The 15,357-nt window shown below is 35.1% G+C and overlaps 1 protein-coding gene across 1 annotated transcript in view; it reads left to right on the forward strand.

Annotated features, from left to right (window-relative positions):
* cdh11 (cadherin 11, type 2, OB-cadherin (osteoblast)) overlaps nucleotides 1–15,357 on the forward strand; it is a 133,281-nt gene that overhangs the window by 104,225 nt on the left and 13,699 nt on the right. Inside the window, exons 6-8 of the mRNA XM_028809637.2 lie at nucleotides 3,358–3,545; nucleotides 12,940–13,193; nucleotides 14,671–14,807. Of these exons, the coding sequence (XP_028665470.1) occupies nucleotides 3,358–3,545; nucleotides 12,940–13,193; nucleotides 14,671–14,807 (579 nt within the window). The remainder of the gene's footprint in view (nucleotides 1–3,357; nucleotides 3,546–12,939; nucleotides 13,194–14,670; nucleotides 14,808–15,357) is intronic.

Consider the following 15,357-nt stretch of genomic DNA (forward strand, 5'->3'; position numbering starts at 1 on the left):
TCCTCATTAGGACCAGGTAATTGAATTTGACAGGGAGACTTTGACAGGGGACAGAGAGACAGGAAAATAAACCCTGTACCTTTGTAACTATAAAAATGTAAAAGTTTAACACATAATAATATTAATTGTCTGAAAGCAAAGGGGAGGAACTACAATCTATTATGAATATACTGTAGCTATCAGATAGCCCCCTCTTTTGTCATTTTAGAAGTAATTCAGGTTTCTGTTCCATGATCCATCTAAAAAAAGAAAAGAAACATTTAAGAGTTTGCTGTCTTTATAGGTACTGTTAGCAAAGTATTGAATATACATATCTGTCTTTTGGGATGGTAGCACTGCTGCCTCACAGTAAGGAGACCTGGGTTTGTGTCCTGGCTTCTCCCTGCATGAAGTCTGCATGTCCTCCCTGGTGTCTGCATGGGTTTCCTCCCCCTGTCCAAAGACATGCATGGTAGATGAACTGGCGAACGCTAAATTGGCCCTAGTATGCTTTGGTGTGTGTATATTCATCCTGCAATGGACTGGAGCCCTGTCCAGGGTTTATTCCTGCTTTGTGCCCTATGCTTAGCACGGAAAGGCTCCAGCCCCCAACGTGACCCTGGCCTGGATGAAGCAGGTTGGAAAATGACAAGAAATCTGTTTTTTTAATTTATTTAATGCAATGATTCCACATTTTAACAGAGAGCATTTAAGAGAAAAGACTAAATTCTTTGCAGTTTGGCATAAACTAAATGTGAAGTCATTATTATTGTACATTGTGTAGGATAAAAGTAGATTGACAGCTTTAATGCTAAAAGATTTTGTAGCCTGGTTAATTTAGCTAGTTCTATCATAAATAAAGTGTAACATCATAATCTCAGATCTGCTTAATCTATTTCAGAATTGAAAGGGACTTTATTCTGTCCTTGTTGTATCAGATGCATGGCAGGAATCATCCCTGGACAGGGCAACAGTCCATGGCAGGGGCTACATATGCACACACACACACAGGGACAATTTAAAGTCACCAATTAATCTAAAATGAAGGTGTCAATAAACAAAGCTGCCAAATGTCAGTAAATGCCACTTCTGAATTAATATAGTTTACTTAACCACAGTAATCTCATAAAAAGGCTGCAGTACATACAGTAGAAATTATAATAAGAGTTAGGTAAACATTCCCATTGTTTGGCATGTATTTCCTAAAAGTTTCAAGATGTTTGGAAATCATTTTCTAACAAGTTTTCGTATGAAACCTTAATGATGGAGCAAGAAAATTGTATTACTGCAAGATGTCTGCAGGCCATTAAATGATATCTGAGTCTAAGTCAAAATGTAGAGAACAATTTTAAATACATAGTTGTAATTTGTTTGTAGTGATGTGCACAGAAGTGCAAAATCCCAATGTGCACTCATTTACAATACATCTAATAATGGAATTTGTCCACCGTCTACATTTATTTTGTCACTGACTACTTTTTAAGGGTGGTATGCCCCAGTTTTTTACTTAGTCCATGTGCACCATGTATAAGATACTGTAAAATATACTAAGATACATGTCAAAAAGAAATCAAGAAATTTTCACATTTGACTGTCTGATGTTACTTAAAGTAACACTATGATGCCTATCTTTTTTCAGTTTTCTAACCTAAATAAAAATTATTTTTTTTATTGGGTCTGGTGACTAAATGCTAGTGTAGGTGTGAGTTTTTATAAGAATGATCTTTATTTTGGTTTCAGAGTATCCATTTATCTATCCATCTATCTTCCAAAGCTGTTTTTTTTCTGAGCAGCGTTGTAGGAAATCTGATAATTGGAGCATTTCTTTAAACAATCAAAAAACATTTTGATCGCAAAATTATTATAAAGAAATGGATATATTTCTTCATTACGGATGTGTATTTTATTAATTAGGAATGGTATGAGATGCTTGTTTGTCAGTCAGTTTATTACTTGAGCATCTTCTAAGCATATACCAAGACATAGTGTATAGTGGGCCGGTACACATCTGTACTGAGAACCAGCAATTTGTAGTTTTTATACATTGTATACCGTCATTGTTTGGTGTATACCAGCATTGTTTTCAAGAATGCATGCATCATGAATTTTCAAAGTCTCTCCACCCTCCTCTCCCCATTTTTTGATGTAATGTTAACTTTTGTGGCACTTGAAATGACATTGGTCCTCTCCCAGTCTTTGTTTATAATGTTACTTTATTGCATGGCCACCCAGCTCTGCTCCCCACACTTTGATCGAATGTAAAATATTGTAACGCTTGAAATACCAAGAGAGACCAAACTTCACTTTTCAGTTAACTAAATCAATGACAAGCAACTGCATTTTGAAATTATTAAAAGCAAAATCCAGAATACTCTCTAAAATGAACATTTGAAATTCCTGTGTGCAGTGCTGCCCACAAAATATGCATAGGAAATAACATGCGTAGGTTGATTCTGCTCAGGATGCTGCTCAGTGATAGTGTATCCAAGCACAGCCAACCCCCAGTCCCACTGTATTACCCTTCGGTTCACTTCATGCGTGCCATCATCTTTATGCTTTCTTACAAGTTCTGAGCATCTGTGGCTTTTGCACATCCGCAGGGGGTCCTGGAACCATATACAGTACCTGCAGATAATGTGTGCCGACTTGTACATCTTGTCAGAAATACTTTATTACAAATATGTATTTTTCAAATGAGTGCAAGAGTGGGTATGCTTAGAGAAATTTGACATGAAGAACACTCATAGTGATGTAAACAAATGAGTTAAGTACCCCAAAGTATGACTCAAGACCCTTGGTTTGGCTACCCATTTGTGGTTTATCTTAAGAAGTAATTTCTTGCTTAATTTAAGTACTGGCTTTTTAATTTTTATGTGTTCCATCCAAGTTTTTTTAAAATATGATCAGTGACATTGGTATTTTATTTGAAGTGGTAGAATTGGTAGTGGTAGAAATCTATGGCACATTTAAACTTATTTTATCTTTCTCATTATAATCTGATAGCTGCTTCATGGCATGTGACTCTGATTCTAGGATAATCAAGCAGTTTGGGGGAAAAATGTGCTTTTATTTTGTGTAATATTTTTTGGCAGATGGATGGTATTTAAGCTTCAGACAACAACAAAGAAAGCATAGAACAGGTTCTTCACCATAGATTAGACTGAATATCTGGGAAAGTCACTGCTGAAGCATGCACCTTCTAATGCTTTGATGTTTTTGTAAACGGACTTTAATGAGCCTCTTGCTTAATGCATGATGTGCTAACCTAACTTACTTAAAAGATGACCCATCATTATTAACATTGGATATACAATCTTCATTTTCTTCCTGTAAAAAATAAATTGTTTCTTACTAACTGTGGTTATTTTTTTTAACTAGGTGTCTACACAATGTCCATCTCTGAAGCTTCAGTTCCTGGTGAAGTGGTTGGCCGGATTAAAGCAAAAGATCCAGATTTAGGGGAAAATGGCCTTGTTTCATACCGTGTCCTTGAAGGTGATGGGGTGGAAATATTTGAAGTTACTACAGATTCCCAGACTCAAGAAGGGGTCATAAAGCTTAGAAAGGTAAAACTGTGTTTTTTTTCTGATATGAGATCATCGAACATTGTAATGTGCAGTTTACTAAGATAATGTTTTTTTGCTTTGGTCTAGCAGATTTCCTGCATAAGACTGGGGTTCTATTTCTGTTTTGTCAACTAAAATAATTCAATTGCTTATTTATAATATGTAAACTCAAAGGTAATGAAAATAAGTTAATTAAAATCTATCTACTGTACATACATATACATATATATTATATTGATGAGTTGAAAACTAGTAGATCAGTTGGAATCAAAATAAGGGGTGAACATGCATTAATATTGTTTAATGAATGCACTAATTTTCATTATGAAATAAGATCAGTTATAGTCATACCCTAGTACTAACTGTGGAAGCTGAAAATTCAGTTTTTATTTTTTCTATTATTAGGCATATAGTAGGATAGAACAAAATAATTCACAATATGTTTATCAAAACTGAGCAATGTTTGCCAGGAATTTGAAATAATTTTCCAAACTGAAGATATTGATAGTATAGCTCTTAAAATGAATAGATTGCAAATTACAAAACATATTACAGATGGATATGAAAAAAAGATGGGCTAATTTTTTTGTGTATTGTTATGTGATTCTCACTCGCTGCAGGCCTAAATAATATTAGAATATCCAGCCATGATAATTCTCCTATTTAAATTCCTCTGACTGTCTCCAAGCAGATAATCTTGTTTCATGTTGTGATGTTTTCTTTTATCTGTATGCAGTTGCCATAAACGGTTCCAGGATGATTTGCAGTTACTTGGCATACAATTTAGTTTTTTATTTTGTCAAGATTTGTAATTAATTATATAACTGGCTATGTAGGTCTTTGTAAATTGTTAACATTTGTTAACTTTGCATTGGTATACTTGAATATGTGTATTAACAGTATTGAAATAATGTAGAAACAAGAATGGGTGCTGTACTAGAGCATAATGATGGATAAAGGTTTTAGTTAAGGTTAGGGTTTTTAACTTTGATTCCACGGCTTTTTTTTGCAGTTTCCTTCCCACTCGAACTCTGTCAAGTGAATGCACTCTTCGCCCTACAATTCTTTTTTTCTACCTTCTGTTTTTCATTCTTCTGAGGAGCAAAATTTCTTCCTACTTTTCCAAATCTCAAAATATACCCAATGTAAGCAAGTATTTGGCTATGTCTGAGTCTGAGTAAAACCATTTGATCAATGGATGGAAAACAATCATATACAAAGGCGATGAAAGAAATATAAATGATAGATTAACAATATACCTCATCTTGCAAAATTAAAAGATGCACAATAAGAATGTAATGAATATTTTTGGTTTTTGTCTAGTTTTGTCTGGTTTTTGGTTGTTTTGTGTTTGGATTATAGTATTCTATGTGCACCAAGTACGTGAAAGGTCTGCATTAACTCTCAGCATGCTTACTGAAATACTTAAGCCTTCAAACAAAACACTTTAACACAACAACTTGATGCTTTATAATTCTAACAATTTGAGCAAACCCACAATTAACTGGCACTTTTTTTTTTAGAATTGTATTCATTCTAAAATGTTACCAGGTTGCAGACCCCAAAAACTGTAGTGACGTGCAGGCAATAATAGATTCAATCTAACCTGCACAAGGCAGTATGTTAATTTCTAGGATGTATTATCAACATTCTAAAATCAAGCTGGTAAACTGGTAAAGTGAAATCTAAGTGCTTGTAGGAATCTATTGACTTGAAATGAGTTTATTGCACATGTTTACCGGACTAATACTCCATTAAAAGGTGAGACAGTCTTCAGTACAAGAGGACCTTGAAATAAGAACACTGCATATCCTGATTAACAAGAGCCAGCTGATGTGGTTTGCGGCATGTAGTCAAGATTCTTATTGCTTGCAGAAGAAACAGTTAGCTAGGTACTGCCCACAAAGGACATTCTGGCAGTATAAGACGTATGATTCAAAAGAAAGGGCACAGCAGGCTCTTTTTTCCTTAGGACACTGTATTCCTTTAATGTGGGTAATGACATCCTTCACATCTTCCACAACTCCGCGATAGCCACTGCGATTTTCTATGCTGGGGGTGGTAACATCACCTCAACAAGCTAATTAAAAAGGACAGGCTCAGCTATAGGATGCACTCTGGACCCCATGGAGGTAGTAGCGAAGGGATAATTAAAACAAAATTGTGTGCCATTATGAACAATACTGCACATCCTCTCTCTGACACATTAACACTGAGGACTTTCAGCCAAAGTCTGAAGATTATTCAAATTCTTTAGTAGAAGTGTGTCAAGAAACTCTACTGGGGTTAACTGTGATTGTCAAATCAGAAGTTTTCTTTCTTTTTAATTTTCATAATTTTTTGTCATTCTGGTGTGCGTTCAGACCCACGAGACAAGGCAGTGAAACAAAAGGACAACTGTTGTACAGGCTTTTAAATGATCAACACGCAGTGCAACAAGCAGAACATACAGCTCGGCAGCAACAGCAGCAAGCCACATTTCTTGTACTATTTAAGTAGTTTCTATAATTTCAACTTTTTTATTTTAATTTTGTGTAGTTCATTTGAATACATGAACTGATGAAAACAGGGCCTGTTTTGTGTAGATTTGCTGTAACAGACACATTACAGCAAACTGAAAATATCTGCATCAAAACCTGGTCTAGTAGTCATACTGTTAGCTACGAAAGGCACTATAAATAACTGAAAACATTCATAAATTAAAATAATGTTAAATATAGCACAGAAATAATTTTAAAGTCAAGATTTAAAGGAGGATTCACATTGGTGGTCTCACTAAGCTTTGAAAATAAGATTACATTTTGAAAGCTTTTGCAGTGCTTATTTGCAATAAGTGAAAGATGATGCAGTTTAAAAAATTAAAATCATGATTTGGAGGGTAGGTCTCATTATAATACCATTTTTTATTGGCATCCTTTGTAGAAGAAAACAAAGATAATTTGAAAAATGTTACGCAATCATTTTGGGGCTTTGAATACATTTTGGATAGAAAATCAAATTTACTTTAGTAATGTGGCACAGCTGCGACAATTAGTGGCTCTTTAAAATTTCTGATTTTAATTGTATAATGCTCATATATTTATACCCTGAGGATAAAATCTTTATGAAATGTTTAAACCATGTATAAATTAAACTTAAATTTGTGCAGCACAGCAGGCTTTACGGTAAGATTATAGGATAGGTACTAGTAATTATAATATAATAGAAATAATGACAAGCAGTCATTGAGCATTGGTCTTCTTTACATAATGACTGTTATGCCATACTGTGAAGTGAGGGCTAATGGTGAAATTTTTCAGTTTTGAAAATGCACACATAAAAAATTAAAAGACAAATTCCATGATTTTTTGTTTTACAATTGTGGCATAAGGACGAGTATAGTAGTCTATGGATGTAAAAATCAGGGCAGAAAAGCACTAATTATGATAAGCACTTCTTTAAATAACAGAAAGTCTGTTTGCATTGTTGTAATGCTGAAAACACATTGTTTGGACAGAGAAAAGAGATAACAAAATGACTGATGCCTAAGTGCTGAGGAACACAGTATTCTTTTATTTTTTCTCCTGCATGGTACTAATAAAAATACAAACGACTGGCAGCAGGTGAGTGTAAGAACATTTGCCTGTCAACATCAGTCACTTGGAAATATGTGTGACTCAAATATTCAGTCACCTGGAAATATTTGCAATTCATATACACTCCTGGATACATACATTTAGGCATTAAAGTGGTCATTAGTGTCACCTGTAAAGACGTGTCATGGGAACCAAAGTGTATCACCAATCTAGGCTTTCATAAAAGTGAACATTACACATGTAAACACTGAGTGGATTGTTGTTATGTGCCTTCTTTGTGCAGACTCCTGGCCCAGAGCAATGTTGGAATTGCTATACGAATACATATTGTTGTACTCATTCAACTATATTTTCTTAATTCCCGTGGTATACTCTAACTGGCATGCTTGAATGGCATCTGAAAAGACAGCTACACAAGTATTATGAATATATTATGAACTGTAATACAGCATTTAACTGGTGTTGTTTTATTTAATATAATAAACTACACATACTTCATTGTAATTGCAAAGGTGAAAGAGGAAAGCCTAGGATCAATCACTATTAATATCATTTTGGTTGATTACTATCATTTGACATTCCCTTATTTAAGTTTTTTTTTGTGTAAAATGGCAAGATGAAACTCACACTACCATCTGTAAATGTGTTTATCTGAGATATTTTAAAATGATGAATGGTGAATGGGGCATTAAGGGGCTGAAGAGAGGCAGGTTTCAGAAGCTCTTTTATTCACAGAAAGAATCCTATACTTGCAGAAATATTCATGCTTAATGACAATGTGGAACGAGGCCAGGAGCCTGTGTAGTATATTTATATTATGAGAGTGTCACCAAACTAATCATTTAAAGACCACAAGACTAAAAGGATGGCTGGAGGATGGGTGAAAGTATAGGAGGATTACGAATATCAATATCATTGTGATTTGTTGGAGAAAATATACACACCTGCTGTACTGTATATTAAAGGGAGCAGATTATCAAGTAGTCTTGGCTACTAATAAGTGAGCAGGGCCTCAGAAATGAAGGGAAGCCTGGAATATCCAGTGACCCCAGTGTGTGGTTTAAAACCTCGTTGTGTCCAGAGTGTAAACTTTAAACTTTGTGAGATGTTCTGGGCAAGTAGTAGAGCAGTAAGAGGAAGGGGGTGAAGTGAAGTTTAGAACTTAGAACATTAGAATTTTATTTCTCCCAAGGGGGAAATGTATATTTTTACAGAAGCTCTTTAAATAACTACATAAATAGATGATTAAATAAATATAGACACACATTATGGAAAACAAGAAAACTTCTGACTTGGTTGTCACAGTGAGGCATTATGCATGTGTATTTGTGGCTCTTCTTGACACAGACAGAATGGAATGGAAGTGTTTAGTACTCAAGGTATTTTACTTGCAGGTGGGGTATTGTTAGGAATAATCTGGCCCACCTACTCGGCCCTTCATTCTGTATATCAGTTTACTTATCAGTTACTATGCTGTGCTTATTTTATAGCAGTCAATTGTGGGAGTTTTACTTGAACATTGTGTTACTCCCATTATTTTATGGTTTGTGCTTTGTGTATTTTTAAGTTTTACTTCATTTATTAGATAGTCAATTGGGTGCCTTTTAGTTCCACTTTATCCAATGCATCATAAGATTTAACAAGATTTCCCATTTTTAATCAACCACTTATTGAATAAATTTACTATTCGGCTTAATACACATAATTGTACAATGCACACAAAACCACAAAACTGATGACGACCCCCTTGTCTTCGATTAAATATGCGTTTTTACTACATTCACAAAACACTCAGAGTTACACCACAAATCACTCTTCAAATTAATATACATCTCTCTATTATATAAAAAAATCCTGGGACGGGACGGGACTTTTTAGCCTGGGACAAGATGTGACTTTTACAGAGAGATACTTTCAAGTCCCGCGAAACGTGACTTTGTGCCAAGAGATTTAACCATGCCCGAGGCCGGAAATAAAAGACAAATAGTAGATGACAAAGTAGAACGTCGTAAAGAGGTTTCTAAATGTTGGCGCGATACACATGCAGAGCAGGTTAGAGATAATGGAAGTACTAAAATTCGAAAGTCTCAAAAAAATGATAGTAAAGATCGCATTAGCTCAAACAAACGGAAATTATTACTCGGTGAAATAACAGAATATTGAAAAGAGATTGAATATATTGTTCCAATTTAAACTTTAAGTCGGAGACTTGTAGATCGTCCAATTCGTGTTGCCATCAGAGAAAAGTAGTGTTTCTTCCCAATGAAGAGGCGTATCTGTGAGAATTAAAAGATTTGTTGTTTGGTGAAAGTGAAATCCACAAACGTGAGCGGCAGAGATGCAAATTGGCTGACGCGTAGCACAGGCTGGGAGGTTGGCGAGCGAAGCAAGCAGGGGGAAAAGCCCCCTAGTTTTTAATAAGAAGAAAGAATCTTAATCTAATTCACTCACTGAATGAGTTGTGTCCCATTTTGGAAATATTTAAATGCAGTCAGCCTAATTATCAAGTTTACTTTGCCTTCTGATTCTTAGTTTTTTTTTTTTTTTTTCCAATTCGGGTTTATGATCTTTTTTTGTTTTGGATCACAGACAGGTGTAAATTAAAACAGTCAAAATTTTACCAACATGCCTTCTTCTCTGTCTCACTCAGATCTGCATTATTATGGTATGCACAGTCATCTGTGCTTTTCAGAGCAATGCATTCCACAGCGGTTCTCTTGTCTCTTTCTGTCTGCTGGAGAGCAGGAGGGACATGCCGTGCACACTTTCACCCATGCCCCATCTGAGCAGGGAGCCACTTTGGTTTAGTAGTATGTGACTTGGCTTCCCCTTGCTTGTCCCTCTCAATAATTATTTCTCAATACTTTTGCCCTTTTTTGCATTAGTGTTGAGTTTGAGAATTGTGTATAACAGGACCCCTATTATTTACAACTCATAAAAAGAAATCACAAAACCTTCAAAGGTTATTTCAGCAAGAAACAGTAATTTGTATAAATTGAAACATGCACTGTTTACCTTTCACTGTGAGAAGTATGACAGCTAAACAGTTAAATCAATTGGTTAATTTTAAAGTTTCAACAAAATAACATCATGACTTCTTAAAATGATGACTCAGAAATGGCATAATGAGAAATCAGTGCAAATAAGAGGCCTAGTGCAGGAAAGGCTATCCCAGGATATACTGTACAATTTTTCAACTGATGATGGCGATGACACAGACAATGCAGACTGCCAGCAACAATCACTTTGATGCCAAGCTGCTGCACTCAATAACATAATGCCTCCCTGATATATCCCTTGGGAAATCATCACCTTTTGCTCTTCAAAGCATGTTGAAAATTAAAGTCGAAATTACTGACAGAATTGCTGGGGTTTTAATCAAGTATTCCGTTTCAACTCCAGGCAGGCAGTGCTGTTTGAATATTAAGAGACAGCTTCGTATTATTGTGGCTATTATCTGGTGCTGATTAGTTTCAGCAACCAACTTATTAGATGCCAAAATAAAGGATTGAAGGGGACCAGTTTTTTTATCGAGGGACATTGTGGAGAGCACCATTAGACCTGCCGAATGAAATAATTAGGTCATTCTTGTCTTCTGTATTTCAGGATTCTTTATTGTGTAGATTTATAATATTGGCAGAAGAAAAACTATTAAAACAAATCAGTACATATTGTTACACTATTAAGGTGAACTCAGCAAATGTTCATAAGGTGAAATAATTTTTAAGAACCTCAAAGGATATCCTTTTTAATGAAAATTATAAGTGTGTATATTGTGATATCATTTAAAAAGTAAAGGTATCCAGAGTATAAAAGTCGACCTTTTCTAGACTTCCATAAGGTCGCTAATTGTCATGTGCTAATTTGTAAAATATGGCATGTGACATCATTTTATTTTTATTCAGCAAGCTTTTATAGAGAGGAAAAAAGAGGGTCTCATCATGGGTATATGGTAGAGACTGCTATATATACTTTATGTCTCAGGAGCTTGCAGAGTCGGCAGATTTTGTAAATTGCCATGTGCAAGTGGCATCCAGGTGAATGGGGGTAATTTAATTTTATTATTGGCTCATATAGCTTGGAAATGTGCAGACAGGAAGACATCAGGACAGCAGGAGTCTTTAAAGATAGAGTCAGCATGACAGTAGGTAGGGCAAAGAATAGGATAGTGACTCTCATAATTAGGACAGAGTTTCAGCCATGGCACCATAGAAGATTAATTCTTTGATGATAGCTTGCATAGTGAGCTCAGAAGCATGTATTGTGTGTTCATTGTGTCCATAACCTTAAGTAAAAATGACTTTTTACCTGTCTGTAGGTATTTTGTAACACAGATGAGGGAACCCCCATTCACAACTAAAATACAGAAAATAATTACAACTTTTACCAAGTAAAAGATCATTTTCATATTAAAAATGTTAATCACAAAACAGTGTCTCTTTTAATTAGAGTTTGTTTCCAGGCTAGATTTGCCATATTTTGATTCATTTTCTGTATTATGTTTCCACAGTCAGTCCCAGAGCAGGCTAAACATACTGTACTAACACACAGGTAATTAGAAACATAAAAACCATACAAATTTGACAAATGAGAGGCAACCATTCAGGTCATCAAGACCGTTTGATTAGCTAAGCTGTCCCAATATCTCATCCAGATTCCTCTTAAAGGTTGTCGAGGTTGTTCCAGAGCCCCACAACTCTTTGAGTAAAGATGTGCTTCCTATCTTCAGTCTTAAATCCACTTCCCCTTCATTTCCACTGGTTTTCAAGTATGTGATTCACCCTTAATCTGAAAGAATGTTGTTGGATCTACTTTAGCAATGCCTTTGAGGAATTTAAATGCCTGGATTAGGTTTCCCACCCAGGCTCCTCTTCTCGTGATTAAACATCATAAAACATTAAGTACCAAATAACCAGACAGCACGCTTTGAACATTGTTAGAAAATTATTGTCTCCAGGTAAAACAGAGAGCATCTGAACCTTGTTTTAAAATTTCTCTGCTTACAAATATTTGTTTAGTACTAAAGACTATAAACAGTGAGTAACTGTGTAGAAGCCTGTGATACAGAAAATGAATGGATATTTATATGCTGTGCATGTTTAAATGGGTGTGCATCTCTGTTTTTGTCTATTCTCCTTTTGTGTTTGCCCCCACAAGTGTTCCTGCCTATTAACCTATCTGAAAATTATCGATATATTTATTATGAAAGCAAAAATATATTAGAGAAATTGTCCTGCATTATTAGGCACACACCCCACTTGTATGCTCATTTAATTCTTCAAACTAATAGACACACAGAGTCAACTGCCTCTTTCTGGCAGAGAGTGCAATTTCACCACCTTCTCCCTCTCCCCTTTTACAATCAATATATAAGTGGCTCCATTATCATCCATCAAAGAGTCATCCTACACCTTCATTTATCAACACTCCATTTCTCTATTTCTACCCTAGCTAAAAGACAACTCTTAGCATTTGTTGTGTGTCTATTTATGTGTCCATTGGTTTTTTTTCTGTTTTTTATTTGCTCATAGTCTTAATGTTAAACTGACTGTAATATATGCCAGTGTTTCAAAAGAAAAAGTGTAAAATTAGTAGTGAATTTCCTTATCTTAGGAAAATTATTCATTTTATAAATAGTAGATGTATTGATTGTCTGAAAAAAATGTAGTCATTTCAACATGTGTTAATTATGAGTACAGAACAAAAGTGTAAAAAACATCATTTTTGCTGAAATTTATTTTTTTTTATTTTTTGTTGTAGGAAATTATGAAATTTTTCAGAAAACCATGATTAATTGAGTATATGGTTCTGTTTTATAGCATGTGGACTTTGAGACCAAAAAAGCCTATAGTCTGAAGGTGGAGGCGTATAATGCTTATATAGACAAACGATTTGACAGCTGGGGGCCTTTTAGGGACACTGCAACCGTGAAAATTGCAATTGAAGATGCAGATGAGCCACCAGTGTTCTCATCACCACGCTACAGTCTGGAAGTACAGGAAAACGCGCCTGCAGGAACAGTGGTGGGACGAGTCCATGCCAAAGATACAGATTCCTCCAACAACCCAATAAAGTAGGTGATTAAAATTAGACCACAACAATATAAAAGATTGTTGAGATGTATCCCATTATAATATGGCATTCAACTAACTACAGAATATTAAACAGTGTTTTTTATTGTATTGCATAATACTATGATGCTTTCTTTCTTTCTTTCTTTCTTTCTTTCTTTCTTTCTTTCTTTCTTTCTTTCTTTCTTTCTTTCTTTCTTGCCTAATTCAACTTTTGAAATGGCATAAAATAAAATTGTAATCTGAAATTCTCACAGTTTTCATTTTATTACATATACTAGTTTTTCTCACTTAGAGTACCAATGAATTAGTGGTGTGTGCAATTTGAAAAAACAAATGGTGAATCTAAATATTTAAAATATTTTAAAGACAATAAGGTTAAGAGGAGCTGGGCATGCCAGCATTAAGTTCTCATGAACAGCCCTGCAACAAATGTGACAGTGCCACAGGGGACTGAAGAAAAGGTCATCACCTAAAACATCCAGACAACATCTGGTCTTCTAAATGAAAGCAGAGCAGTAATGATAGCCATTGACAAAGTGCACTTGTCTTGCGGGGAGTAGCAGACAGACTACAGTCACCCAAGTAACAATTGGCTCCAACAATGGTGTCAAAACTGGCCTAACAACTCATCTTACCTTGTTATGGGGACTATGGTAGCTAATCAGTCTACCAGGTTCCACTCCTGCCATTGAGTAGACAAACACTGGGCACTGGAAGACAGCAAAAAATGTATTGGTCTGAATATCCTACTAATGCAAAATGATTAAAGGGCTTAGATATACTAAAATCTAAATGAGTCAATGAATCAATCTTCCCTACTGTGGAAAATAAAAACCAGTGCCCGCAGGTGTAAAGGTGTTTTTGATTTGACCTTATTACAGATAGAGCAACATTTCAATGCAACATTATGTGTGAACGTTTTTAGTAATTTGACACCTCCCTTCTGGCAGCACTGTACTAATTTAAAAATGAGCGTGTTCAACATGATAACACTACATGTCACAAGGCCAGGAAGGACCAGAAATAACACAGTGAATTCAGTTTAATACATTCATTCACCATTTCAATCACCACATCTCAATCTAATCAAATGTGTGAGTTCTGGTGTACAAGATATTTGGAGAAGAGACCTTCCAACAGATAATATTCAAACACTATATGCCACAATAAGCCTAGAAGTCCAGCATCGCCGCAACTTATTCTTGGCATCTTTTTGAGATCTTGCACCAACAAATTCAAGCTATTCAAAGGAAAAATGGGTGACCAGCCTGCAAGTAGTTATGTGTAACTAATAAGATGGCAACTCAATATAATAGCAATACATTGTTCAGATAAATGTTTAAATAGGCAAATTTACTAATATCAGTTAATTCCTTAATATATTATAATCTGTTAATTGTATACAGATATGCCACATTTTTCAGTACTATCTAAAGTGAAATAAGAAACGATATGATGCTTTTTTTTTCTCACCAGGTATACCATTAATCAGCACACAAACCTAGATCGTTTTTTTAATATCCATCCTGAAGAGGGTATTATCAAGACAACCAAACCACTGGACCGTGAAGCCATGGCATGGCACAACATCACCATCATTGCTGAAGAAAACCGTATGTGTATCTTAAGCACTTTGTTTTTTAGATCATTTAGTCCAGTATACACAAGGAGTGATTTCTAATGATGAGAACAGTTGTTGACGAGAATTTTACGTGGCAATAGTACTGCATGAACGTGGTCTCATATTTCAGAGTTGGCTAGTGAATTCCTGACTTCTCTATTTGAGCAAATTAAATAATTTAAACATGGAAATAATGTTAGATTGGCTGTACAGTTTGTTAGTCATCCATAAAGGATTTTGAGCCTGGCATCATGCTGTTATTAAATTTCTAGACCCTAAGCAATATTCCTTTGGAGACTCATTCTTACCAGTTCAAAACAAACCTGGACAGACCCCTTTTACTGCTACAGTTAATGATAGTATGATACTTAATAGTGCTTTTTTCAGCATAAGTTGAAACATGAAACTATAATCCACAATTGGTAGAAACATGTAAGTCACATATTTTAGTGCAAACAAACTAGTTTTTGGCCACTTACAAAACAAGAGGCTAACATTACTACTTTCAGGTTCAGGCTAAAAATTTTGATATTGTAGTTAAT

Source organism: Erpetoichthys calabaricus, chromosome 9 (assembly GCF_900747795.2).
Source record: "Erpetoichthys calabaricus chromosome 9, fErpCal1.3, whole genome shotgun sequence".
NCBI lineage: Eukaryota > Metazoa > Chordata > Cladistia > Polypteriformes > Polypteridae > Erpetoichthys > Erpetoichthys calabaricus.